This window comes from Saccoglossus kowalevskii, chromosome 13 (assembly GCF_978046115.1).
Source record: "Saccoglossus kowalevskii chromosome 13, keSacKowa6.1, whole genome shotgun sequence".
Classification (NCBI taxonomy): domain Eukaryota; kingdom Metazoa; phylum Hemichordata; class Enteropneusta; family Harrimaniidae; genus Saccoglossus; species Saccoglossus kowalevskii.
The window spans coordinates 12,130,905-12,158,293 of NC_140653.1; the positions used below are offsets into that span (position 1 = coordinate 12,130,905).

Here is a 27,389-nt window from a genome sequence, read left to right on the forward strand (position 1 = left end):
TGCGCTCCCCCAGTGGCAAGCTTGAATATACAGCCCCCCTATCACATAGAGGGACTGTGTTGAATATAAACAAACCTCAAAACTGCCCGGAGTTGACTCTGATTCCTTTGATGCGTTCCAATCATCCAAGAAATTGATTTAATTGAGGTGTCATGTCATTAAAACGGGCATTTATTTATATATATAATGTATACAATGTAGTATCTCAAAAGTGTGAGGGAGAGTTGTGCGGGCACGCAGAAGCCATAACACTGATGTGTGTGTGTGGTTATCTTCAGGCTTTTCTGAGGGCACCCAAATGCCATGCAAGTCAAGTCTGCATGTATACTGCCAATTCTTTTTGTACGTTGTCATTACGAAGTAAGCCAAGGACAAAAAAAATGCAGTTTGGATAGTAAATAAAACATTAAGTTGTACGCTGCTTGAACTGTTTTGAACTGTCAAGCTAAAATCAATTTCTACTGACAATGCTTAAGCAGGCGATGATCCCCTGTCACAGACGCTGTGGGGCTTCATGTTGTCTACACCTGCTTTGCATACTACTAGTACATGTATATCATATGTAGTATCCATCAGGTTTGTATGTCCGGTTTGTAGGTTTGTAGAGAAGGCATCGTGTTTAGTAGCAGGGAAAGAAGCCATTGTCTTGGACGCCCCGCCTGATAGTAATTATACCCCTTCCCTCCAAAATTAAATTACATGTCTGGGTACAGGTAAGTGTAAAGTTAGGTTTGTATGTTACAACCTTGCCGCAGTTTTAATATTTCTGTTATGTTCAAGAAGGTACAGCTGTAAAACCATTCACCATTTGTGAGCTATAGTATACTTCCAAGCTTAATTTCGAAATTACTACATGTACATGTGTGTATACATTTGCTCTGTTTTGGATGCGAATGTATCACGTGTCATTTTAAGTAATATGCCTCAATAACGCACTGCATGTTTACTTTTTGCATAAACCTGCTGTTCCTTGGCTATAACATAGTGGAACATATAGGCTAATTAGAGCTGCTATAACTGCATGGAGGCCAGATCATACTTAGGTATGGCCTGGAATCCAATGTTTCTGTGAAAAATGACATTTCATCATCTAGGTACTGTATAAATCAAATGTCTTGATTTTTAGATACTAGTAACATATCCATGAATTCAGTACGTTGTATTTTGTATGTCTTAGTTTTAGTGTTTTTTTTTACGACCATACTGCTGAACCTTTCTGCGTCAGTGTTGTGTCAATAAAAAATATTATATCATGGGCCATATTCATTTATAAGCACTCAGACCATAACACTTCAGATTGAATTACTGATCGTAGATTTATTGATTTTTCAAAGTCTCATAGTCATAGATGACATCTTGTTGTAATTTAGTTAGAACGATGCTTGGAATTATCCAAGATCTCTTCTTAATTGCCGTGGTGCCAATCTGTCTCCATCTTCAATATATCCATCACTGTTAAATTATCTGCATAATTTGGTACAGTATGGCTTGAACTTCTTGGTGGCTTCAAGGGCGAATGCCTAGATGCTAATACCAAACAGTTTGCCTGGCTTACCTTTATTATTTATACAGAGAAATACTATTGCTATATTTAAGCTCGTCACAGTTGTGTGTATAGCAGGGCATTGTGACCAACCATCTATGACACGTGTGTCTATGGTCATGTTACCGTAATTACCCTATTAGTAGCATATCGCTTACATACGGCAGTGGTATGTACATGTGTGTGTCTATGGTCAAAATAAGTTGTATTCTAATGATCCAGCATACATTAAATACAACTTGTGGTGTACTGTATTGGAAATGCACTTCTAATAGAGTATTAAATATATGGTATTGGTACAGGTAAGTGTCAGGTTTGTATATTATGTCCTATATCTACCTTGATGGAGGCTAGTAGATCATAATAATGGGCATTGTTCATTATTGAAATGCTATGTTTTCATTGACCAATCGATCCTACATGCAGCCCTGTTACCTGACAATAAGTGGTCAGTGATTGACGTCAATGCACAAGCATACAAATAAGAATGTGTGTACCTTGTCCAATTTCCCCCCCCAAATTTGAACTGATCGTTTCAACAACAAATCCAACATGGTTCTTTCATGTTAAGAAATTATAGGTATTTTCATCTAAAAAATACCTACCTGGTATGTTCATATTTTCACATGTTGTTTGCTGTTGATCGCTTTATGCATAACTGAACATAACATAACATAACATAACATACAAGCTTCTACGATGCACTTCACACACTATCTATATCTACTACACATATATTCAATTTGTTAAGATAATTGAAATAAAGGATTCGTTATTGTATGACAACAGGTCTTGCTCAATAATGGCAGTGTGTCATACTTTATTTCCTTACCAACTGGTTACTGTACTTCAGAATTCATGAAGGCAATATCAATAGATTTCCAACTTTAGTACATGTATATCTGTCATACCATAAGTACCATAATGTGACTACCAAGTTACAAGTAGCAAGTAGAAAATGTAGCATATGCGAGTGGTGAAAAATGATGTATGCGAGGCGTAAATTGTATAATTTGCGAGTGGCCAAAAAGGCCTATGCGAGAGGGCAAAACGTATTCTTTGTGAATGGCCGAAACAGCCCGGGAAAACAAACGTATGCAGGGGTGAAATGACATAATTTAGTAAATGCGACTCTATGGAGTCCACTTCATATTTAGCTCCGCTGTCGACTTAGTCGAGTGGAGCTTATACTATGAGTGATTGTCTTTCGACGTCCTGTGTCTGCCGTCCGTGTCAACTTTTTACTTTTTCTACTTCTCCTTGAAAACTACAAGCCTGACTTTTGACTTCTTGTTAAAAACTGTTTGATTGCTCTGATATCACATATATAGGTAATACATGTGGACCTCTCTCAGATTTGTTCATTTTGTGATGATATCTTTCATTCTCTAATTTTGGTGAATATTTTTGTCATTTTTAGTAAAAAGTGATATTTTCGACTTCTTGTTAAAAACCGCCAGTCTGATTGCTTTGATATTACATATATACATGTAGGTAGTACATGTGGTCCTCTCTTAGATTTATTCATTTCATGATGATATCTTCAATTCTCTAATTTTGGTGAATATTTTTGTCATTTTTGGTAAAAAATGATATTTTTGACTTCTTGTTGAAAACCACAAGTCTGATTGCTTTGATACTATACATATAGGTACCTCAGATAAAGCTCTCTTGTTCATTTTATGATGATATCTTCAATTATCTAATTTTAATGATTATTTTTATCATTTTTGGTAAAAAGTAATATTTTCGAATTCTTGTTGAAAACAGCAAGTTCGATTGCTATGATACTATACATACTGTTCATTTTCTAATGATATCTTCAGTTCTTTAATTGAAATGTGTATTGCTAATAGCAGAGCTATCTCAGCCGACAGGCTGCTTGTTTGGCATTTTGACTCAAAATGGCTGACTGGTTGCCATTTTGTTTCATGGTTTTGCATATATGAAGTCATTTGTCAGACATGCTTTGATCATTTCATTGACATTCCATTTGTGGCAGAATAGTTAGTGTGTACACTGCACACTCATGCAAAAAGAGTATGTTCTGCCCATTTGCCTATTCTGCCCATATTTGGGTGAATGACATCCATTCTGATGTTGAGGTAAAGCTGTCAGTCCCATCCAGCTAAGAGTAGAGGTTCACAAGGACAACTGATGTGTTCCTCTAAATTTATGTGTATGCTTCAGTTGTGCATTTCCCCATTTTTGGTGTAAATTAGTCTGTCAATGAGGAAATGATTGTATGAGTGGGTAATATGCATCTTCAATCCCATAAACACTAGCTGAGTAATTCAACTAGTGCAGGTACTGTGCGCATATGCCTGGAAGAAAACTGTATGTTTCTCATGTGCAGATGGTGTTAGTTTGAATATGATTTTGTACATGTACTTTCAGGTGATGAAATGGTTTCTGAAGATTTTCTTGAAGACCTAGGTGGCCAAATGCTGCAAATGTTGATGCAGAATGCAGAGCAAAAATCTGTCCCATCTGACTCACAAATTGAGAATTTACTCAAGATAATGCAGAAGGAGTTGGGTGGTGAACACAAACCAGAGGAGTCATCAGATGCGGCCTCTACATGCCCTGTTGTGCTAGACTATGCACATAAAACAGCTCTGCCATCAAGCCATGTTAGTGGAGGTGATATTCTTCAGGAGCATCACAAGCGAATCCCATCACATGAATCCCATCTATTGCAGAGTCTATCATTTGGGGCATCTTCCATTCAGCACCAAACTAGCTGGAGTTCAAGATTTGATCCATCTACTTCAGGTCCATACTCTGCATCCTCATCCGGTCCCTACTCTCAGCAGAGAGAATTGTTGGGTATACCTATTCCAGATTATTTTCACAAGAGAAGATCACTGAATGTACCTACTCCAGAACAACAAGATTTTTTAGCTACAGCTACATCTACTTCCCAACGGAAAGCTTTTACAACTACATCTATGCCAGCTCCCTTTTCTCAGCAAAGGACTTCAACCCAAATGGCATCACAACAGTTAGATAAATTCAGTGGAGTAGGACAGTTTTCCCAGCACACTATTCCACAGAAAGCCAAGAAAAAAGAAACAACCTTTGTACAGCTGTTAATGGAAACAGTTGAAGAAGATGATAGCACAAATCCAGCACAGAAAGCATGGTTAAAATCTATGTATGCTCAATATGCTCAATCACTTGATAATGATGTATTATCTGGTGATATGCAACGAGTACTGCCTTCATATGGTGATTTGCAGAGAGTACTGCCTTCATCCAGTGAGTTGCAGAGAGCAAAGCCATCATCTGGTGATATGCAGAGAGCAAAGCCACCATCTGGTGATTTGCAGAGAGTACTGTTTTCATCTGGTGATTTGCAGAGAGCAAAGCCACCATCTGGTGATATGCAGAGAGCAAAGCCACCATCTGGTGATATGCAGAGAGCAAAGCCATCATCTGGTGATATGCAGAGAGCAAAGCCACCATCTGGTGATTTGCAGAGAGTACTGTTTTCATCTGGTGATTTGCAGAGAGCAAAGCCACCATCTGGTGATATGCAGAGAGCAAAGCCACCATCTGGTGATATGCAGAGAGTACTGCCACCATCTGATGATATACAATTGCCAACATCTGTGTGTGGCCTTTCTTTTTTTCCATCGAGTACTGATCATAAGTTATCCCAGATGAAAGACCTGCAACCTGTTTCAAGTAGAGGGAATCATCTATCATTTGATGAATCTAAGCAGTCAATTGAAGATCGCCAAGTCTTTGACTATGGTCATTCTTCTTGTGGTGCTAAGAGACCATCAATCACAGATAGCAGAGATGAATTACTTTCTCAAACTAATGATGGGCAGTCCCACAGTATGAAGAAAAAACGAAGGCATTCGGTAGGACTGCTGTCTCTTCATTATTTTGTGCATATAAAATTTTCTCTCAACATTATACAGTAAGTATATTATGCATGGTGACTCTTTACCCTTTACTGTGCCTGCAACTTTGATTTTAAAACTAAACAGACCTCTTGGCCCCAAAGCCCAGAAGTGAGAGGTGCATACATGTATGTCAATTGTAATCATATGATTGATGTGAATATTAAGTGTGCAGTGATTATAGTCAAACAATGCTATACTTCAATCATGGATGATTCTTGTACGGTATTATCTACTGACGACTGTACAACGGCTCGTGTTTTGTAGATTGCCGCTACATAGTATTTGACCCAGTCTGTCTTTAACAGATTAAAATAAAATTTTGTATGTATTACTAGGTTTACTGTGAGCATTTTGTTGGAGTCAAACTATTGCTCCCCCACCAATCATCAGGAGATTATCTCTTGTGCGTTTTATAGTTGGGGGCTATACAAAGCCTAGTTTGGGCAGGTTCATTGAGAGCCGAATGGAGCAGCTTTCTCAATCATTTCGAATCTATATGGGAACATCTAGATATTGATGTTACCAATTGACCATCCCAATTCTTGGATCATTACAGGATCATGTTTCTTGAGAAACAGGTACGCCCAGGGAAGACAAGTAAGAATGCCACAAACTATTGTAATAGGTTGCCAATGACTTAATTGCTGGGCTATACCCACCCATTGTTATGGGTTGCCAATGACTGAATTGCTGGGCTAGGCCCACCCATTATAATAGGTTGTCAATGACTGAATTGCTGGACTAAGCTCACCCATTGTTATGGGTTGCCAATGACTGAATTGCTGGACTAAGCTCACCCATTGTTATGGGTTGCCAATGACTGAATTGCTGGGCTAGGCCCACCCATTATAATAGGTTGTCAATGACTGAATTGCTGGACTAGGCTCACCCATTGTTATGGGTTACCAATGACTGAATTGCTGGGCTTGGTCCACCCATTATAATAGGTTGTCAATGACTAAATTGCTGGACTAAGCTCACCCATTGTTATGGGTTGCCAATGACTGAATTGCTGGGCTTGGCCCATCCATTGTTATGGGTTGCCATTGACTGAATTTTCAGACTAAGCTCACCCATTGTTATGGGTTGCCCGTGACTGAGTTCTTGTACTATAGGCTCACCCATTGTTATGGGTTGCCAATGACTAAATCGCTGGGCTTGTCCCACCCATTGTTATGGGTTGCCATTGACTGAATTTTCAGACTAAGCTCACCCATTGTTATGGGTTGTCCGTGACTGAATTCTTGTACTATAGGCTCACCCATTGTTATGGGTTGCCAATGACTGAATTGCTGGGCTTGGCCCACCCATCGTTATGGGTTGCCAATGACTGAATTGCTGGCCTTGGCCCATCCATTGTTATGGGTTGCCAATGACTGAATTTTCAGACTAAGCTCACTCATTGTTATGGGTTGCCCGTGACTGAATTCTTGTACTATAGGCTCACCCATTGTTATAGGGTGCCAATGACTGAATTACTGGGCTTGGCCCACCCATTGTTATGGGTTACCAATGACTGAATTTTCAGATTAAGCTCACCCATTGTTATGAGTTGCCCGTGACTGAATTCTTGTATTATAGGCCCACCCATTGTTATGGATTGCTAATGACTGAATTGCTGGGCTTGGCCCACCCATCGTTATGGGTTGCCAATGACTGAATTGCTGGCCTTGGCCCGCCCATTGTTATGGGTTGCCAATGACTGAATTGCTGGGCTTGGCCCACCCATTATTATGGGTTGCCAATGACTAAATTCATGGACCGTATGCCTACCCATTATTATGGGTTGCCAATGACTGAACTGCTGGGCTAGGCCCACCCATTATTATGGGTTGCCAATGACTGAATTCATGGACCGTATGCCTACCCATTATTATGGGTTGCCAATGACTGAACTGCTTGGCTAGGCCCGCCTATTATAATAGGTTGTCAATGACTGAATTCTTGTACTATAGGCTCACCCATTGTTATGGGTTGCCCGTGACTGAATTGCTGGGCTAGGCCCACCCATTATTATGGGTTGCCAATGACTGAATTGCTGGGCTTGGTCCACCCATTATTATGGGTTGCCAATGACTGAATTTTCGGACTAGGCCCACCCTTTGTTAAGGGTTGCCAATGACTGAATTTTTGGACAAGGCCCACCCATTATTATGAGTTGCCAATGACTGAATTGCTGGGCTAGGCCCACCCATTGTTATGGGTTGCCAATGACTGAATAGCTGGGCTAGGCCCACCCATTGTTATGGATTGCCATGACTGAAGCACTGGACTAAGCTCACCCATTGTTATGGGTTGCCAATGACTGAATTGCTGGGCTAGGCTCACCCATTGTTATGGGTTGCCAATGACTGAATTGCTGGGCTAGGCCCACCTATTGTTATGGATTGCCAATGACTGAATTGCTGGGCTAGGTCCACCTATTGAGGGTCCAAGTCTTTGCAATATTGAGTAACTTGGCCCAATATCAAATCTCTTGTGGCATTTGTGAGTTATACTGATTTTCAAACATTACTCTTTGAATTGTGCTTTGAGAGTCATGCAACTAACTTAGGAAGTACATTGTTTGATGTTGGACATTTTCTCTTACGCTGTGGTAACACAAGGGAAATGGGGACCTAATTGATGTTCAGGAAACAACTTATGAGTCTGCTGTGCATCTTAGACTAGTCTTTAAAAATTGCAAAAAATTACATTGAATATTGATTTAGTAATATTAGTAGCCAGGATTTACAATGTAGTAGTTCATCTTTGATTGTTAGAGATTCCAGCATGCAACTGGTGGCTTGATGACACCCTAAGATGATGAATCACACTTGAAGCCATGGAAATGCTCAGTGATGTTTGGTTACTGACAAATCAGTCATCCTGCGAATACTATAGCAGTTGTATTTATCATATTTAATATACATACTAATTATGTCAAATTCTACAAACTGAATTTTACTGAAAATACAACTTGACAACACCACTTATTGATCTGTTTTTACCAATCTGTGTTATTTACAGGATTTGGCTGATGAAGAAGTTCTTATACAGCTCAACCCATCCATGTGGTATTGCATTCTTTGTTGTTTTCCAGTTCCTGCTGCAAATGTTAGTATACGTTTAATGCTATATTCCTTCCATAATAATTGCCAGAGAATTTATTTACAATTGTCTGTTATTCTGATGCTGCTTGCCTTCACCTATTTCTCTGATACACTGATTATTGACTCTTCGTGGATATATTTTTGCAGATTTAAATTTAATGTATACATGTTTATTGTTTGGCACATTTCATATGTTATTAATTTTAGTCCCAAGAGGCTGCACGTCATCTAAACAGTGGGAAACATGTTGGTAGTATAAACAATACAAAGAAGCAGTCAATTTTCAAACCAGTAAGTATTCAGACATCAATTAATGACATGCATGTTGTTTATAGTATACCTCATAGTATGCACGAAGACAGTACAGCTGGAGTTTCAATCGAAGCGGCGTTCTGTCTGATTGCATACTTTGAGGTATTCTCGTAATAACCTTATTATTATACATCTTTTTCTTCCAAGGATACTCCATGGGAATGCCGAAATCCAAAATGCTTAGAACAGAATCAGCAAACTTCTTTGTGTTGAATGAGATGGCAGCCATGTTTGTTTTTATTATTAGAGGACACGCATAATCATTCCATATTTGGAATTAGCATTTCCTTATATGGCAGGATGGAAATACCATGTAAAATATTGCAAAATTATGGCATGCTGTAACTTATGGCGTTACGGAGACAAATGTATAATAGTATGACTTATTCATAATGTATTTACTCTTAAGACTATTGTAATCACATCTTAAATAGGTTCCATTATGTCCCTAAAATTGCATGTACTGTATGTACTTTATATAAATATGACAGAGGTGTGGCTGTGTTCAAATTTTTAATGCATTCTATTTTAGATTTAGTTAGGAAGATGCAACTTGTGTTAATTAATATGATGATGTTAAACAAAAGATCTGAATAAAATAACAGACAATGATTTCTGCCATTCCGGAACTGAATCAAATTTTTTCAAATTGAAATTGCATTGCAACAGGGCTATTAACTATTTCTCAGGTATGGCTGTGCTGATTTCTCTCAAACTTGGCACTGAAATTATCTCTTTCACAGAAAAATTATATCAGCTTTGTTAAATCATCATGTATAAATCCCTGTACGTCTCCTTTAAAATGTATTTTTGATGTTTTTATTCGTCCCCATTTAGAGACATTCTAGAGATTCTAGTAAAGAAAGACATTCAACATCAACTAGTGAGTTAGCAAATGAAGGGCTTTCTATCGCAGAGTTCTTTTCTGCCAGAGTCCGTGATGAAGGGAGATGTGAACCTTTACCTGAAGAATTTCCTGCTGCCAAAAATGTAAAGATTCCATCATTGATGTCTATGAATATACCACCTCCCACAAAACCAATACAACAGCAAGTATGTCACTATTATTCTCTCACTTATTACACTTACTTATATAAGGTATGAAATAAAGGAATGATGGATATTTAAAAAAAAAATCACATTTGTATCTATAAGAAAGTATGCTTTATTTGAGATTTTGCATATTTGTATGATGACATGAGACCAGCATCTTTTCAAGATCACATACCATGCTGAATTGCTGGGCTAGGCCCACCTATTGTTATGGCTTGCCCATGACTGGCTAGTGGAATGAGCAATGTTTCGTGATTCGGTGTGGGTGTATAGGTGTGGGTGTACTTGCATTGTTCTGAGAACCAAAAAAATGTATATACCAACTTCTGAGGACATACATATAAATTATGTTTTTCGAGGACTATGAAAATGGTCCTCGGAAAACATAATTTATATTAATAGGTAATTCGATTATTACTACGTTTTTCGTAGCTTAGGTTTAGTATTGGGGGAAGGTACAGTATGGTTCAGTTTATATTAATATAATTGTACCATACCTTCCCCCGATACTAAACTTAAGCTTCGCAAACTATTCTATGTTCAGTCACGGGATATACAAGTTTTGTTTAATTAAACTTAATTAAAATGCAATTCTACATTGTACTGCATTGTAATTGAGTTTAATTAAACTTGATTATAATGCTACCATATATAGGAACGTGTTTTAATCAAGTTCATATCGCAACTATATTAAAAGTTAATCCAATGAAGTCCTTGGAACATATAGCAATGTTAAGTATGTGTGGGTGTGAGTGGGTGTGAGTGGGTGGATGATTGTTGTTACTAGATTATGTTCAATGAGCAGGTCAATATGAAGCACCCACACTTGGCTCCTGTTTTGTTTTGTTGTAAAATAATTTTAATCGAAATTTATATCATCAACACTTGTAAGGAATGTTGGTCTGTTTCTGGCTACAATGACTATATTTATAGCAACCAGTTAAAGCATGTTATTTTCTAAACTTTTTAGCTAAAAGATAATCATATAGCTGATTGTTCATCTGGCCCGATTTTGACTTTAATACGCAAACTTTTTCTTGATGTTACCTAATATGAATGCTCTGATACCTGATATGCCGAAGTCTTAAGTGAACTTCTTTTAGAAATATTCTGAGGAAATCTTTATGAAGTATTCACCCATGAAATCAGCTAAAATAATATCCTACATTACATAGTGATAAATGATGTACTTCTTTGCTTATCCATAAATATAATTACCATATTTTCTCTATTAGTAATGTGTACATTTACATAAATTACAGGCTGGTGTTTCTATGAATAAATAAAGTCATATTTTTAATTAATCACTCAGTAAACAACTTTTTTATACAAAAATCTTGTTTTTTTTATATTTAGCTTCTTTTGGAGATGCACTTCTAATAGAGCAAATACAAAAATACTGTATACCAATTTTTTTTTTATATTTAGCTTCTATTGGAGATGCACTTCAAATAGAGCAAATACAGTATATCCCTACCAGTTCAACATTCACCCTATGTTATACAAATCTCTAGGTCAATCTGAGCAACAGGTGAGAACTCCTGTGCATCCACTCTGAACTACCGGTAACCCACATTCATTGAACTCTATTATTGTTCAATCCAACGCCATGCACACAGGAAGATATTACAGAATTGTTATCACTTGAGACAATCATACAGTTTCCATGCTTACTGCATATTAAAATTGTTTGAATATGTATTAATAATCTTCATGGTATGTCTGGGCTGATTAATTTATTGCTGGGAAAGGATTGACCAGCTTTGTTATTAAATTGTTCAGCTTGGAATGTGTCTGAACCCCCTCATTAGTATGCAAGAATGTAGGAATGTACCAAGAAAATTGTTTTTCTGGAGTAAATTGTAGTGTATTTTACTTATGAATGGTCAAAAAGTGCATGGAGATTTTATGAAAATGTGTGGATGTTAACAGAATGATTTCGTTTGGTCACAGTTGCGCAATAAATGATGGACTATTTTGGGCGTAGCTATGAAATGTGTCACCGAAGTACTCACACGTGTGCATGGATTCCAATAGTTTGTGTTGTGAAGAAACTCCATTAGAAAATAAGTAGTGTGTAATTTGTAGTGAGAATGTATTCAAATAGATTTGTGTTTATGAATCTTGTTTCTTTTCAAAGTGTATTTATATAATAAAAATTGTTTATGAAAATGTTTATACTTTTTCGATGGATTGAATTTACAAATGATGAGTTATTTTGTTATACCATCACTCGAATTGTGGGTTACAAATTTCTGATAGTTTAGGCTTTGTGTTTTTGCAAACGGGAAGACATTTACTGGTGTACAGTGGATAAAAGCGAACGTATTTCGAAAGTCATGCTACTGTTTTGGCATTATACAACTTGCAGTTCCCTTTTGATGGATTTTGTGTGACTGGCCATGGTATCGATCTGTAGTATTATGTAAATCTGTCCCGGGAAAATCTGCAAGCAAAGTTTAAATTGCCATTTTCACGCTACGTTATAACGTGGAGTCGTCATCTGAGTATGCACGATTGTTCGTCTCGTGTTCCCCAACGCATTTAAAAAATCCCTTTTGAATTTGGGGGACTTTGTGTGACTGACCGTGGTGTTTGTAAACATTAGTCAAACTGCAGTAGTGTGTAAATTTGCCACAACGTGGAGTTGCCATCGTCTCTTGTTTACCAACCCATTTAAATACGAGGACTGAAAAGTGATTTCCATTGACTTCGTCTGTTATAAATCAGTTGATTGTATTAGCTTCCTTCGAACTTCCTATTGCCATCGGGATTATGTCTACTACACTTGGCGGTGTAGTGCGTATCGATCTTCTTGTATGAAACGAACCCGGAAATCGATGGCAAATCGAGATGGTCGGGTCGCGTAATGTCTTACCTTGTTCTTGACCGCAGCATGCTTGGCTATGAACTACACATACCCACGCTTATGGGAATAGTGCATCGTGGGTAATACTGTATTGATCGAGGTGAAACAAACATGGCTGCCGTAATGTCTGTTGTTCAACTACATCGCTGGTGTTTCTCTTCTCTGTTTTCTTTGATTTTTTTTTATTTCAATTAAACAGCGATTTGGCTGTGGCCATGCATTTAGTCATTGTTGACTGTTTTTCTCGAATTGGCTGATTGTCATAGTCAATACGCTAAGTACAATTAAACGTCCCGAGTTGAACAGTAGTCATTTCTAAGGTTTAAAATAAATAAACAAACATGATTTCCAAAATAAATAAATAATAACACGTACCCTCATGTCTACTTCAAGTTTTCATTAAAACAAAGTCAAAGTTTTTGAAATTGCTTTTCTGCCTGTTCGCCAACCCATTGCTCCAAAACACACCTTTAAATACTCTTTATTTTCCCAGCATCGAGATGGCTCTGCCAACTCTTGTTTCAATTTGTTAAAACATCACACATGACATGGGTACTGATGCTCAGCGGTTTGTTTGATTTGTTTCAAAATAGCCTCTTGGCGGCCATGTTGGTCGTAATGGTTTTGTTCTAAGTTAGTACAAAGGCATGGCATAATGGGGTATATTTATTCATGCCCATCTGTTTTTCTTTAGAATGTTCCAGTTCCACCACCTCCAAAAAAGCAAGATGCAAAGAAAAAAGATATAGAGAAACCTTTGCCACCGTTTATTTTGGCTGCAGGGGTAAGTATCATTCAGTTTTCTGTTGAAATTATTTTTGAAGTCTGTTAACAGAAGTCAAAATGTGTATTGTTAGCTTTTATCAAGGATTTTAAGATAAGCAATTGGTTTAATATACGATGAAGAAATCACACAAATTGGGAGATTAATGCATATCACTCGACATACATACATACATACATACATAAGTTCATGAAAGTAAATGTAAATGAATGAGTGTTGAAAAACTTTTTATTTTTGTCTCAGGCATATTACATTTTAAAATCAGCGATAATCTTTCTCGTATCTATTTAAAGAATAGATGAGTTTCAAGTTGTAGCAGGGGGTGGCAGGTGGTTTAATTTCTAGCCCGCTGAATTTATTTGCTGTTTTTTCCTGTTCCCTGAATTCTGAACATTTAAGTGTAGAAATCACCCCCTCCCTACGCAGAGGAAATTACACCCGAGTACCCAAAGTTTTTTAATGGCGTAACTTGAAACTTGTCTATTGAACAGTAATTTGTTTAAAATATTAACCAATTGTTGAAAATTAAATATCCTTATTTTATAATTTGTGCTATATAAATATATACATGGTGATAACATCATAATTTTTTATACAGGAAACGGGATATCCATTCAGTCGTTTTGAGTCAAAGAATTATTGCACATTATGCAAAGTGTTTATACGCGAGGCAGAGGTAATGTATACATGTAGTTTTCAGACATTGATTTATGTTATTTTTGTCCTGTGATTGTTTTCTATGTTATGTACAAACAAAACAATCCAGTAACTGTGTTTTGTGCTTTCTTGCAATGACGTACTACATCAACACTTTTTATTGCTATTTTAGTTTATTTCACCACCAGTTCCCTCTTTTCATCACAAATTCACTAAATAATTTTGTTTTATAGTCTGCACTTTTTCTTCTGGAGATTGGGACAAAAATAGCCAAATTGTTTGAGCAAAAACTGAAAATTGACTAAAATTTTGTCTGTTGACTCCAAAATTAGGGTTCGATTTCAGAAATATTGAAGAATATGTAAGAAAAAAATTGCAGACAAATTTGGGCGAGAAAGTCTGATGGTAAAAAGGTTAAAAAGTATGAGACTATATATAGAAAAAAACTTTCTCACAGTGAGAATTCAAATTCAACTGTAAGTCTCACACTTTTCACCATAATAATGAGTGTCCTCTGTACTCATTATGCGAGAGTGTAGGGTTAAATTAGCATATTAAAAATAAATATATTCTATTCTATATTGGTATTATAATCAACTTGAATACTGTTAATTGCTCTTACAGGGTCCATAGCGTTGGGAAAATCCTTTGAAAGTCTTTGGATTTTGTGAGGTCTGGAAAATCTTTGAGTTGTCTTTAAATTACAGAAAAAATAAAAAAAAATCGTTGAAAAGTCTTTAAATTTCTTCATAGTTATTAATTCATTTTAGAAAGGCCTGTTCTTTCCAGGGAACTACCATATTCTCAGAACTTTGATGAGCTTTGGTGATGATGTTGCCCTGAATTAAGGGCCAAAATGTCCTTGAAAAATGCAAGAAAGTTTTGGAAAATGTTTGGAAAAGTCTCGGAAATCATTTGGCTATTGGTGCTATGGACCCTGTCTTATACAAGGACGTTTCAAATAAAAAATTGTATTTCCTGTATAGTAGATCTTAAATAATATGTGTAGGTGCTCATGATTTATGTAACGTGATTACTAAAACATATATCATTTTGGTCGTAGACTCTCATCATTTATGTAATCTCATACATGACATGCAGGGCAATACTGTACCTCAAAACAGTGGTTTTTAAGAACTCTCACTTAATTACATCTAATATATTTTTTTTTATTTCAATACAGATTCTGTCAGATCATCTAGAGAGTGAAAGACATGCTGTGAATCTTATAGATCATAAAAAAGATATTAGTATTGTAATAATAATATATTATTATAATTATAAGTATTTCAGTCAAATTTTCATTGAACAAGATATTGTCAATGACACGTCCCCGTTCCGTTCATATTTGAGTGACATATACATTCAAAGCAGATCATGACCGAAATGCACCTGCATATGTACAACACATTGTACTAAATCTGAACAAAATCCATCCATGCATGACTGCATTTTCGGCTTTAAAATGGCCATCATTCAACTATTGTTAAGCGGATCATGAAACAAATGCACATATCTATTTGTGACATGATGTACCATGTGTGTGTGAAGTTTGAACTTGATCAATCCAGACATGTCTTGGATACGGATCCAGAACTGAATTCTTTAATAAAATGGCCACCAGTCGGCCATTTCGAACTTGATCCGAAAAAAAAAAGACGTGCATTAAGGTCCTATTATGTTTAATGTATGTACCAAATTTGAACAAAATCCGTCCATGCATAACTGAGATCCGGGTCCGGAATGGTGAAAATGTGCGATTTCAATGCATTTTCGGCCTTAAAGCGCTCCATTTGGCTATCGTTAATGAGATCATGAAAATGCACATACATATTTGTGATATGATGTACCATGTGTGTGTGAAGTTTGAACTTGATCAATCCAGACATGTCTCGGATACGGATCCAGAACTGAATTCTTTAAAACAAAATGGCCGCCAGTCGAACTTGATCCGAAAAAAAAAAAAGACGTGCATCAAGGTCCTATTATGTTTAATGTATGTACCAAATTTGAACAAAATCCGTCCATGCATAACTGAGATCTGGGTACGGAATGGTGAAAATGTGCGATTTCAATGCATTTTCGGCCTTAAAGTGGCCGCCATTTGGCTATCGTTAATGAGATCATGAAACAAATGCACATACATATTTTTGACATGATGTACCTTGTGTGTGTGAAGTTCGAACTTGATCAATCCAGACATGTCTTAGATACGGATCCAGAACTGAATTCTTTAAAACAAAATGGTCGCCAGTCGGCCATTTCAAACCCGATCCAAAAAAAAAAAAATGACGTGCATCAAGGTCCTATTATGTTTAATGTATGTACCAAATTTGAACAAAATCCGTTCATGCATAACTGAGATCCGGGTCCGGAATGGTGAAAATGTGCGATATTGATGCATTTTCGGCCTTAAAATGGCCGCTATTCAGCTATCGTTAATCGGATCATGAAAAAAAATGCATGTGCATATGTCCCATATAATGTGTGATGTATGAGTGAAGTTTGAACTTAATCGGTCCATGCATGTTCGAGATACAGGTGTTCACGGACGCATGCACGCACGCATGCACGCACGCATGCACGCACGGACGCACACAGGGCAAAACATAAGTCCCCGTTTTTGGACTATGTCCAAACGGGGACTAATAAGCTAGGTTAACCTTTTCACCACCAGTTTCTTTTTTTCATCACAAATTCACAAAAAAATGGTCCTGTTTATAGTATGCACTTTCTTTCAGAAGAATGGGACAAAAATAGCCAAATTTGTTTAATGAGTAAAAAATGAAAATTGATTAAAATTTTGTCTGTTGGCTCCAAAATTAGGGTTCATTTCCAGAAATAAGAAAAAAGTGAAAACAAATTTGGGCGAGAAAGTCTGGTGGTGAAAAGGATAAGGTAAAATTCTGATAATGAACACTTGGTGTAATTTTGTGCATGCCTTATCACTGTGTTGACTGTACCAGAGATTCAGTGGGAGGTCTGTGAAACGAAAAAAATCCATAGTTGATGCTTAGTGATTTTCCATTTCACGAAGAAATTTTCACACAGGCCTGTCATGTTGTCACAAAAATAGAACAATGTTGCATTCGACAGTGCGAATGACAGTTTTGTGTTCGAAATGTTTTTTTTTTTTTTTTTTTACAGAATGCAATACTTGATCCAAACAGTTTGACTGAAGGTGATGGGAAATACAAAACTTTAGTGGAATTACTAACAAGCAGTACTGTGAGTTGAATACCTAACATTCACCTCTACACCACTCCAACCTTGCTTGAGTTTTTCACTAAGTGCAAGGTCAGAGCCACTGGTCAATTGCAAGAATTATACTAATGATTACATGAGGTGGTGCATTATTTAAATCGCCATAACACCATATTGATATTTAGATGATCTTCCATACTGTGTGAACAACAAGGAAGTGTCTACAAATACTTCCTCGATTCACGTTTTTAACATTCATCTACCAAGACATTCTTAACATTCATTTACAAAGACATTCTTAACATTCATCTACCAAGACATTCTTAACATTCATCTACCAAGACATTCTTAACATTCATCTACCAAGACATTCTTAACATTCATCTATCAAGACATTCTTAACATTCATCTACCAAGACATTCTTAACATTCATCTACCAAGACATTCTTAACATTCATCTACCAAGACATTCTTAACATTCATCTACCAAGACATTCTTAACATTCATCTACCAAGACATTCTTAACATTCATCTACCAAGACATTCTTAACATTCATGTATCAAGACATTCGTAACATTCATGTATCAAGACATTCGTAACATTCATGTATCAAGACATTCGTAACATTCATGTATCAAGACATTCTTAACATTCATCTACCAAGACATTCTTAACATTCATGTATCAAGACATTCTTAACATTTATCTATCAAGACATTCTTAACATTCATCTACCAAGACATTCTTAACATTCATCTACCAAGACATTCTTAACATTCATCTACCAAGACATTCTTGTCAGTGAATGAAACAATTTTTCACCACCTCATTCTCCTCCTTCTTCTAAATAATTCCATCTTGTAAAAACTTGTTATGATTTTAATTCCACCCATCTCAGCCAATATTTTGGAGAATTGTTTCACTGAATAACATTTTGCACATTAAAAATATTTTTTTTTTTCATATTTCCTTTAAGTTTGGAACAGATGGACATAAGGATAATAATTTTTTAAATGGCTTTGTTCAATATGTTTGAAAAAAATATAGAAAACATTATGAAGGTTTATTTTTTGAAAGATGGCAAAGTTGGGGTAAATAACTAGTGGACCTAATAATAAACTTGCTTTTTATTTCACTCTAGAGAATGAGTGTTTCACAAAGGTTGAAGCAAGACAAAATAATCCGAAAGACTGGACAATATGATCTGTGTTTAGTATGTTACGAAGAAATACCAAAAGACACTTCAAAGGTATGTATCTATAATTACAATATTCTCAATGTTTTGCCTCATAGCACAAAGGAAATAGAAGCGATCTCAAAATATTGTGAACCCTTTAAACATGCAATATGACAAGAACATGTCATTTTCAACATTGATGTTTGTACTGCATGTTGGTAAATACATTGAACTATGATTGACAACGCACTCTCCATAAGTTGTTCACTTGATGAAATCTCTAATATGCATGTTCACTGGTTGTTTGCACAATGTATAGTATCAGTCAACGATATCCAAAAATATAACTGCATTCATTATTCACAGGATTTTACATTCGCTATTTTCACTGATAAGTAAAATTTGCTAAAAACTTGCGTGAACATGTAAAATGACAATAGATCCAATTATTTTACCGGCAAGTTTGTGAAATTAAAACCCTGTGAAAATTGCTAAAAACATCAAAATAGTGAAATTAATATCACTTTCAATGAAACTGTTAATAATTCAGTGCTGCAACAGATTCTGTCTATTTTAATCTGATAGAAAGCATAATGCACCCTAATTTCAACATAGTTGAATTGCCCACATGTTTACAAACAGACTATTTATATATCACTTTGCTTCAGTGGTCCTAAGTAACGGGAATTGGGAAAAAAACTGAAAAAAGACTATGCGATACTCACTAAAAGCTACCTGACTTAAACTTTGAAATAAGTTATTTACCTTTGTCATAATCAAAGTTGGCTTATATCAAACCTGTGTTGTATACCAGAAAATGATATGGTAAGGATTATTTGAAGCATTATCCAATTATGATTGTTATTATAATGAATATTTGTGTTTACTATAGAATCTACTAATCCACCCTGAGCCCAAACATGTTGCTATGCGACTGTGTTATACAAAACTGATGAGCTTGATGAGTGTCTTCAAGAAACTAGTTAACCCTAATTTAAGATCTAATGCTTTTGCATTTGTTGTAAGTATATCAACAATTATTATATAATATTTTTGTTTAAGCAATCAGGAATTGATTTGAAGACGGTCAGATTATTAGTCCCCGTTCGGACGAAAACAGGGACTTGTAATTTCACCCTTGTGCAACTGTGCGTTTGTGCATCCATTCGCACCTGTATCTCAGACATGCCCCGGGCTGATTTCATTCAAACTTAACACATTATATCATACATATGTATATGCATTTGTTTCATAATCTAATTCAAGATGGCTGAATGGCGACCATTTTAGTGCAAACAATTTATCAATTTAGCATTTCTGTCATTATGGAACCAGATCTCAGTCATGCATGGATATGTTTCCCAGATTTGTTTCAAAATGGCTGACTTGTGGCTATATGGCCATTTTGTTTTTGACTCCCATGTGCGAAGCACAAAATGGGAGTCTTTGCAGTTAGTGTGTCTGTATGTGTGTGTGTGTATGTGTGTCCGACTGTTCCACTGCTATCTCAAGAACCATACATCGGTTTTTGATGAAACTTGGTGCATAGATGCTCTGGGCCAATGCACAGATTTGATTAGGTTTTGGTAAAAATCCATGCTCGTTAATTACCTAATTTGCATGATAATTAGCTAATTTTTAGCTGTTCTATGACTGTTCCACTGATATCTAAAGAACCACTCATTAGATTTTGATGAAACTTGGTACATAGATGCTCTGAACATATGCGCAGATTTGATTAATTTTTGGTAAAAATCCGTGCATATTAATTACCTAATTTGCATGATAATTAGCTATTTTTTAGTGGTTCCATGACTGTTCCACTGATATCTAAACAACCACTCATTGGATTTTAATGAAACTTGGTACATAGATGCTCTGAACTAATGCTAGGTTTTGATTATTTTTTGGTAATAATCCGTGGATACTAATTACCTAATTTGCATAATGATTAGTCAATTTTCGGTTTTTCCACTGATATCTCAAGTACTAATCATCACATTTCAATGAAACTTGGTACATAGATGTCATACGACACTGCACAGACCTGATAGTTTTTATGGTAATATCAGTACATATTAATTACCTAATTTGCATAATTAATTAATTTTCAGCATTTGATATAAGTAGTTAGCATTACATTTCAATGAAACTTGGTACTTACAAACTCAAGGACTATGCAGAGATTGATTGTTTTCGATAAATATTTGTGCATATTAATCACCTAATTTGCATAATTAGTTAATTTTCAGCTTTTCCACGGGTATCTCAAGTACTAATCATCGCATTTCAATGAAACTTGGTACATAGATCCTTTAGGACTATGCAGAGACCTGATTAGTTTTAGGGTAAATAATTGTGCATATTAATTACCTAATTTGCATAATTAATTTTCAGCTTTTCTACTGATATCTAAAGTACTAATCATCACATTTCAATGAATCTAGAATTATGCAGACCCAATTAGTTTCCGGTAAATATTTGTGCATATTAATCACCTAATTTGCATAATTAACCAACTTTCACACTGATATCTCAGGTACTATACATCACATATCAATGAATGTACATGGATGCTGTAGGACAATAGACAGACCTGAATAATTGTGGGTTAAAATCTGTACATATTAATTACCTAATTTGCATAATTAACCAATTTTAAGCTTTCACACTGATATCTAAAGTACCGTAAAAACTCCAAAATTTCGACCGGTTTTAAATAATTGGTGTTAGAAATGTGACGTGTTTTTAGAGTCAAAATTAAGGTGCATTTTCGAACGGTCGAATTTTTCAGAATAGAAATCAGCAAATGAAAAAATGGGGATGATAGACAGTGTGCTTCATTAGTTTTTAAAAAATGCAATGTCCGTCAATTGACGTAAACTTCCTCATGTTTCACGGTAAAAGCAAAGGTCGTGGCCGAGTTGTAACTCAAAATCTAAACAAAGTCATCAATCAGTGAGTATTATGACAAGCAAAACAAAACATCAAGACGCGGAGAAGAGGTCAGCACAAAACTAATAGGTCAAAAGACAAAGCTGTCTCGCACTACCTAGGAAAACTTGCGAATGTTCGAAGTACAGGTACCCATTGGACAAAAGATACATGGAAGTTTAGCAAACTATCTCCCCGACCCAGTGCAATGTATCCGGTTAGAATCAAAGCTCACGTGTCCCTTATTTGAGGGACCAAATTCTGCCGTAAATTCGCCCTTGGATTAAAAAATAAAATGGGATTTAAGAAAATAAAATGGGACTTTTAAGGTGTATTTTGGCGTCATTTTTCGGACATTTCAATCAATCCTGCCGGCTAAAATAGAGTCTAAGTTTTACCGTAGTCATTGACGTCTGTCTATTCAAGAGTACACGTGTATGATTTTTATCGTGACTAGCGTGAGCGGGTAAGCTTCCTTTCGAGAATGAGCTGTTATCACTGTGAACAATGTTAAATTATTCTTCAGATGACCAGTTTATTTTTTAAAAACAACTAATTTTTTTATTTAAAAAAAATCATGCCGTTTTCGCATCAAAATCCAAGCCAAAATATCGTACTACAACATCAATCTCTTTTGCATTGCGTTCAATACATTAACATATTTAAATAAGCTATGGTAATTTGAACACGTTGGCATCATCCAGCTTTTTGATTGGTTAATTAGCGATTTGACCTAAGAGAACATGGCGGATATCCTACAGCATCAAACGTTTATATGAGACCGGAATCATTCGCTTACGATGAAACTAAGTTGACTTTTATTTGTATTTCATAACCATTCAACAAATTTATTTTGTGTACATTATTATAATCACTACTGAGTACAGTAATAATCAACAATTCAGAAACGCAGCATGCCGAGATTTTTGTGTTCGTTTTTATTTGAAACTTCGTTTATTTAGAATATATTTTCGTTACCAATAAAATAAAAATCTCTCAGTCAATCAGAAACCCGGATTCATGCCTTCGAGGAAGGTCCCGTTTGAACGCTCACATCGGTTTTTTTTTCGTTTGGGGGAAAACTAAAACTGGTCGCAATTTTCGAATAAGAATGAGTCGGCAATTTTTAGTGGAGTCGAAAATTTTGAGGTAAATATAACACCGAAACCCGGCAAATAAATAGGTGGCCGAATTTTTAGAGGGGTCGAAATTTTGGAGTTTTCACGGTACTGATTATTCCATTTCAATGAAACTTAGTACAAAGATGCTCTAGGACAATGTACAAACCTAATTAGTTTGGGGTAAAAATCTGTTCATATTAATTCCCTAATAAGCATAATAATTCATAATTTTTTGGTTCTAATCACATTTCAATTAAACTTGGAGACATAGATTTTCTGTTACATTGCGCAGACCTCATTAGTTTTACACTCAAATCTGGTCATATTAATTTTCTGATTTGCATAATTAGTTTTCAGCTAAGTAATTTCGAATTATATTTAATGTGTCTCCAATACTCTCAGCACATGGGAGTTCTTTCTAAGCTTTCTTTGATTAAAGAATACTGTTTTTGGAGCCATATTGCTAACATGGCTAGACTGGTCATGTTCATCATTTTAATGCTAGAAATGCATTATGAATGTCATGAGCAGAATAAAGTAAGGCACAAGTAAACTGGCTCCACACTTTGTATCATGTCTGTCACGTGAGTGTAAATAATTATTTGGAACTATTGTTGACAGTCACTAAAAACTGGGTTGAGGACATGTTATTGACAATGACTTGTTTTTATAAATTTATAAATGACTCATTTTCTAATTGTAGTCAGAATTTTGCAATGGTAAGACAACAACTGTGTTCTCCAGCTGCTTTGCTGTCATGTGTGTGTGAAGAAGAGGGAGGGGGGGGGTCGATCCACATCCATTTAATTTTAAAGCAAAACTATACAGTTTTGGGCAGATATATTATTATACCAGTTTCAGTTTTGTTACCTATTTTTGTTGAAGGAATAAATCAATCAAAATAAAATCAAGCGAAAATACTTTTTATATTATACTTGAGAATAAACTTCATACAAAATGTCTTTTTAGAAAAATTAATTCCAGCTAATATAAAGTATGTTTTACAGTAAATGAAATGTTTATCAAATATTGACCACATGTTTTGCATTTATAGTGAAACAATATAATTATTAGGCCAAAAAAAAGAATTTTTTTTTTTTTTTTTTAAATTCGTGAAAACTAAGAGTATCATAAATAGCCAAGGTATATGGACTTCATAGTATTCGGAACATGTCAGAAAAATACAGATCAACCCGAGGTTCAAACAACAGTCCGGGATCCTTAATTTTTAGAGGAAACACTTTTTTACTGCTTAAAATGGTGATTTTTTAATATTTGGGCCTATTAAAAATACCAAGATAAACAAAAAAAACGCGACCCGGTATTTCATATTTTTTGATTGGTCACTGAGGGCAACAAAACAATTTTTTTTTCTGGCCTTATACATCTTCAAGTTGGTAGCCACCCATAAAATGTATATTATAAGATGTCTGGGGATAATAGAAAACTATTTCTATGTATCTTGTGAAAAGCTTTGGCAAATGTGCTCACACACACATAGTTATATCAAAGTTGGTCTCTTTGTTATATGCATTCCAAGTAACTTAGAAAGCAGGAAAATCTGTTGAAAAAGTAAAAAACAGTTTGCTTACAAATAAATGACATTTGTCCACTGACTTTCTCAGTTTGAATTAGGCTAAGCAAAAATATTTAATTATACTCTGGAATAAATTTTCACTGAAAAGACTTTTTGAGTGTTTTGTATGGAATTTATTTTCATTGATTTTTTGATGAGTTGAATGTAAAATATAGGAAAAATGGTATAATTTATTTTCACTGAATCATTCCTTCAGCGAAAATAGTAAAAAAAGTTGCAAGCGAAAATAAAGTATTTTACAGTAATTAATTTATTCTGAGAATGTGCAGTCGTTCTCTCAATGTTGCTGGGAGAGGTAATTTTTTATGATAATCGCGAAAAAGGCCTCCTTAAGATTTTCAGATCTGTAGTTAGAAATACTGATGATAAGGTTATAGTTTCTTTATTTTAATATTTTTTTTAATTTATGTTTTTTTTTAGGATAAACTTGAACAGGTATTGGATGATGTACCATGTAAATTATGTGCAAACCAGAGTTTCATCATAAATCATGGCAAGATAATATCAGATTTTGGTAGAAGAAAAAAAGTAAGTGCAAACTGTGTCACTCACATCTTTCTGACTTTTACAGTCAATATGTCCAATGTCTGTCTGTCTGTCTGTCTGTCTGTCTGTCTGTCTGTCTGTTGGACGGACAGTTAGTCTGCCTGTCAGTGTCAAAGAAGTGGCATTCTGTTTATCTCTCTTCTAATTCGGTGTAACTTTATCAATGAGTTGACAGTCCATCTGTATTTTCATTTGTGACGTATCTTTCACATCACTAATTAGACGAACTAGCAAAAGACATATTTCAAAGAATTTAAGAATTGAAATGTAATTTTAACTCAGCACCATACAAGCAATATTGGCAAGTCTGTGTATACATTACCAATTAAATATAAATATTTAATGTCTTATTCATTGCAGGGAGCATATCATTTGCTATTTGGATCCAATTGTAAGAATCAGGTATTTAATATTGTTATACATTTGTCATAGTATTTTCATAAGTTACAGCTTGCTGTAATATTGCGATATTGCAATGGGTATCTGCAATCTTTTGGCCATTTTACTTTAACTGATTTATTCCTTCCACAAAAATAGCGGGAATTAATTCCATGTGAACATCAAGTTACAATAATAATATTAATACTGGGTTTTGCATGAGTCAATTGCATCTCAACTACCAGTACTGTATTTCATCACCAGACTTTCTTGCCCAAATTTTTCTGCATTTTTTTTTCTATTTCTGGAAATTCAACACTAATTTTGGAGCCAACAGACAGAATTTTAGTAAATTTTTAGTTTTTTCTCAAAATTTGTTTTGTCCCAATTTTCTGAAGAAAACTCAGACTATAAAGCGGACTATTTTGTGAATTTGTGATGAAAAGAGGGAACTGGTGGTGAAAAGTTTAAAGCACTACATTAAAAAAACCTGTCCTATGTGTTGGTCGATACTGTCATTTTACTACCTTTGTGCATACTATACAGAATTCTTGTAATATCCTTCTGTTATTGGATATTAACATGCATTACTTCTTCAACAAATTAAAATAGGTACAAGATGGGATTTGAAGATTATGAAAGCCCCATGTGATCTGACCAAGTAGAATAAAAAATATTTTGAAATTCGCTCAGAATAAAAAAAAAAATATTTCTGCAAATGAATAAACGTACTGGTATTAAGTAGAAACCGACAAAACCAATGAATGGCATTTGTTAAATTAATAGAACAGCTGACATAATACAACAATATATAATTGGAACATAGTATTGAGATATCCTAGCATGGCTTCATGAGTTGATGCACATATCATTTAGGTGAAAAATTTTTTCTTCTCATCAGGAAAAGCATGTAAATTTTGCCACACATCGCCGATTGATGAAATATGTAAAGGTTATTATCAAGGTCACAAAGGCTGCAAGAAATGAAGATGGGAAGACAATTGTACAAATAATCAAGGTAATATGAACATTATTGCGAAGCTAGTCTGCAAACTCAGCTGAATAAAATTACATTAAACATTACTGATTTAATTTCTTTGCACATGGTATTCTGTTCAGTGAGTTGATTTTTAGTACGAATACCAGAAGTTAGATTTCATGACAAGTTGCTGAGATCACTGTATAAAATAAACTTGACGTCATACCTGTTTCAAAGTATTATCATGATTTTTCATTAAAATTAACTCTTAAGAGTTGGAATGAGTTTGCAGTGTATATTTATAAATCATTGTTTGGTAACTGATAAACAGTACTGTGTGATTATTCTTGATTTATTCAAACAACTGTAGACATCATTCGTATGGTGAATGATACATTAGTACAGTCAAACTGGAATATATTCTTTGTTTTATTTTCGTTGCACATGAATTCTCGGAAACTAAAAATTACTTTAAAAGTATTTATAGTTGCTAGGTTTCAAATTCTTGGATTTTTCACTGAATAAAAATGAGTTCTGTTGAAATTTTGCATGGTGACATGGATTTAATTCAACAGATTTCAGCAAAATATCAAAATTAAAACTGAATATTTAATGTTTTTATAGTACCAGTCTTGCTGTTGTTGTCTTGCTAAGTTGTCTTGGGCAGAATAGGAATTAACTTTACACTTAACTTACTCTGGACTATATTGGTATCACCAGGCTGCCTGGCAAAAGCAGGAAAAGATGTGACCTCAGGCTCTGATCTAGTTACACATACACATACAAATACGTTTGTAATAGTTTATTCACAAAAACGTAACTGTGCCATACTTATCAAAATCAATAAACTGATGACTTCTGTCTTTGATTTTTACAGGACTATGAGGATCAAGTCTTTGGAGACAAGGACGGGTCAACGGTGTCTTGTGACAAATGTGACAGGGTTATTCCTAAGGTAAACTAAGAACTTAATTAATTAATAATTAAATTAATTAAATCTTTCATTTTTGATATACAAAATTACACACTGATCATCTTGGAAGTGTCCCTGCATATCACTTTCACGAAACTTGTATTTTGGTTTTGAAAAAAAAACATATTCTGATATTTCTATGTACTTACCACAAGAATGTGACAGTCTGCTCATAACTTCGACTCCTAAGTCAAATCTTAGTTGGCATTTCATGAAAATTTGCAATTTTGAAAATGACATGTTGTAGTTT

The 27,389-nt window shown here is 35.1% G+C and overlaps 1 protein-coding gene across 1 annotated transcript in view; it reads left to right on the forward strand.

Annotated features, from left to right (window-relative positions):
* The window catches only part of LOC100372880 (uncharacterized), a 29,926-nt gene that overhangs the window by 406 nt on the left and 2,131 nt on the right, over positions 1-27,389 (forward strand). Inside the window, exons 2-15 of the mRNA XM_006818265.3 lie at positions 3,941-5,415; positions 8,470-8,556; positions 8,760-8,843; positions 9,702-9,917; positions 13,481-13,570; positions 14,169-14,246; positions 15,411-15,482; positions 17,375-17,455; positions 18,576-18,683; positions 19,504-19,632; positions 24,684-24,791; positions 25,170-25,211; positions 26,089-26,205; positions 27,044-27,121. Coding sequence (XP_006818328.2) covers positions 3,941-5,415; positions 8,470-8,556; positions 8,760-8,843; positions 9,702-9,917; positions 13,481-13,570; positions 14,169-14,246; positions 15,411-15,482; positions 17,375-17,455; positions 18,576-18,683; positions 19,504-19,632; positions 24,684-24,791; positions 25,170-25,211; positions 26,089-26,205; positions 27,044-27,121 — 2,765 coding nt within the window. The remainder of the gene's footprint in view (positions 1-3,940; positions 5,416-8,469; positions 8,557-8,759; positions 8,844-9,701; positions 9,918-13,480; positions 13,571-14,168; positions 14,247-15,410; positions 15,483-17,374; positions 17,456-18,575; positions 18,684-19,503; positions 19,633-24,683; positions 24,792-25,169; positions 25,212-26,088; positions 26,206-27,043; positions 27,122-27,389) is intronic.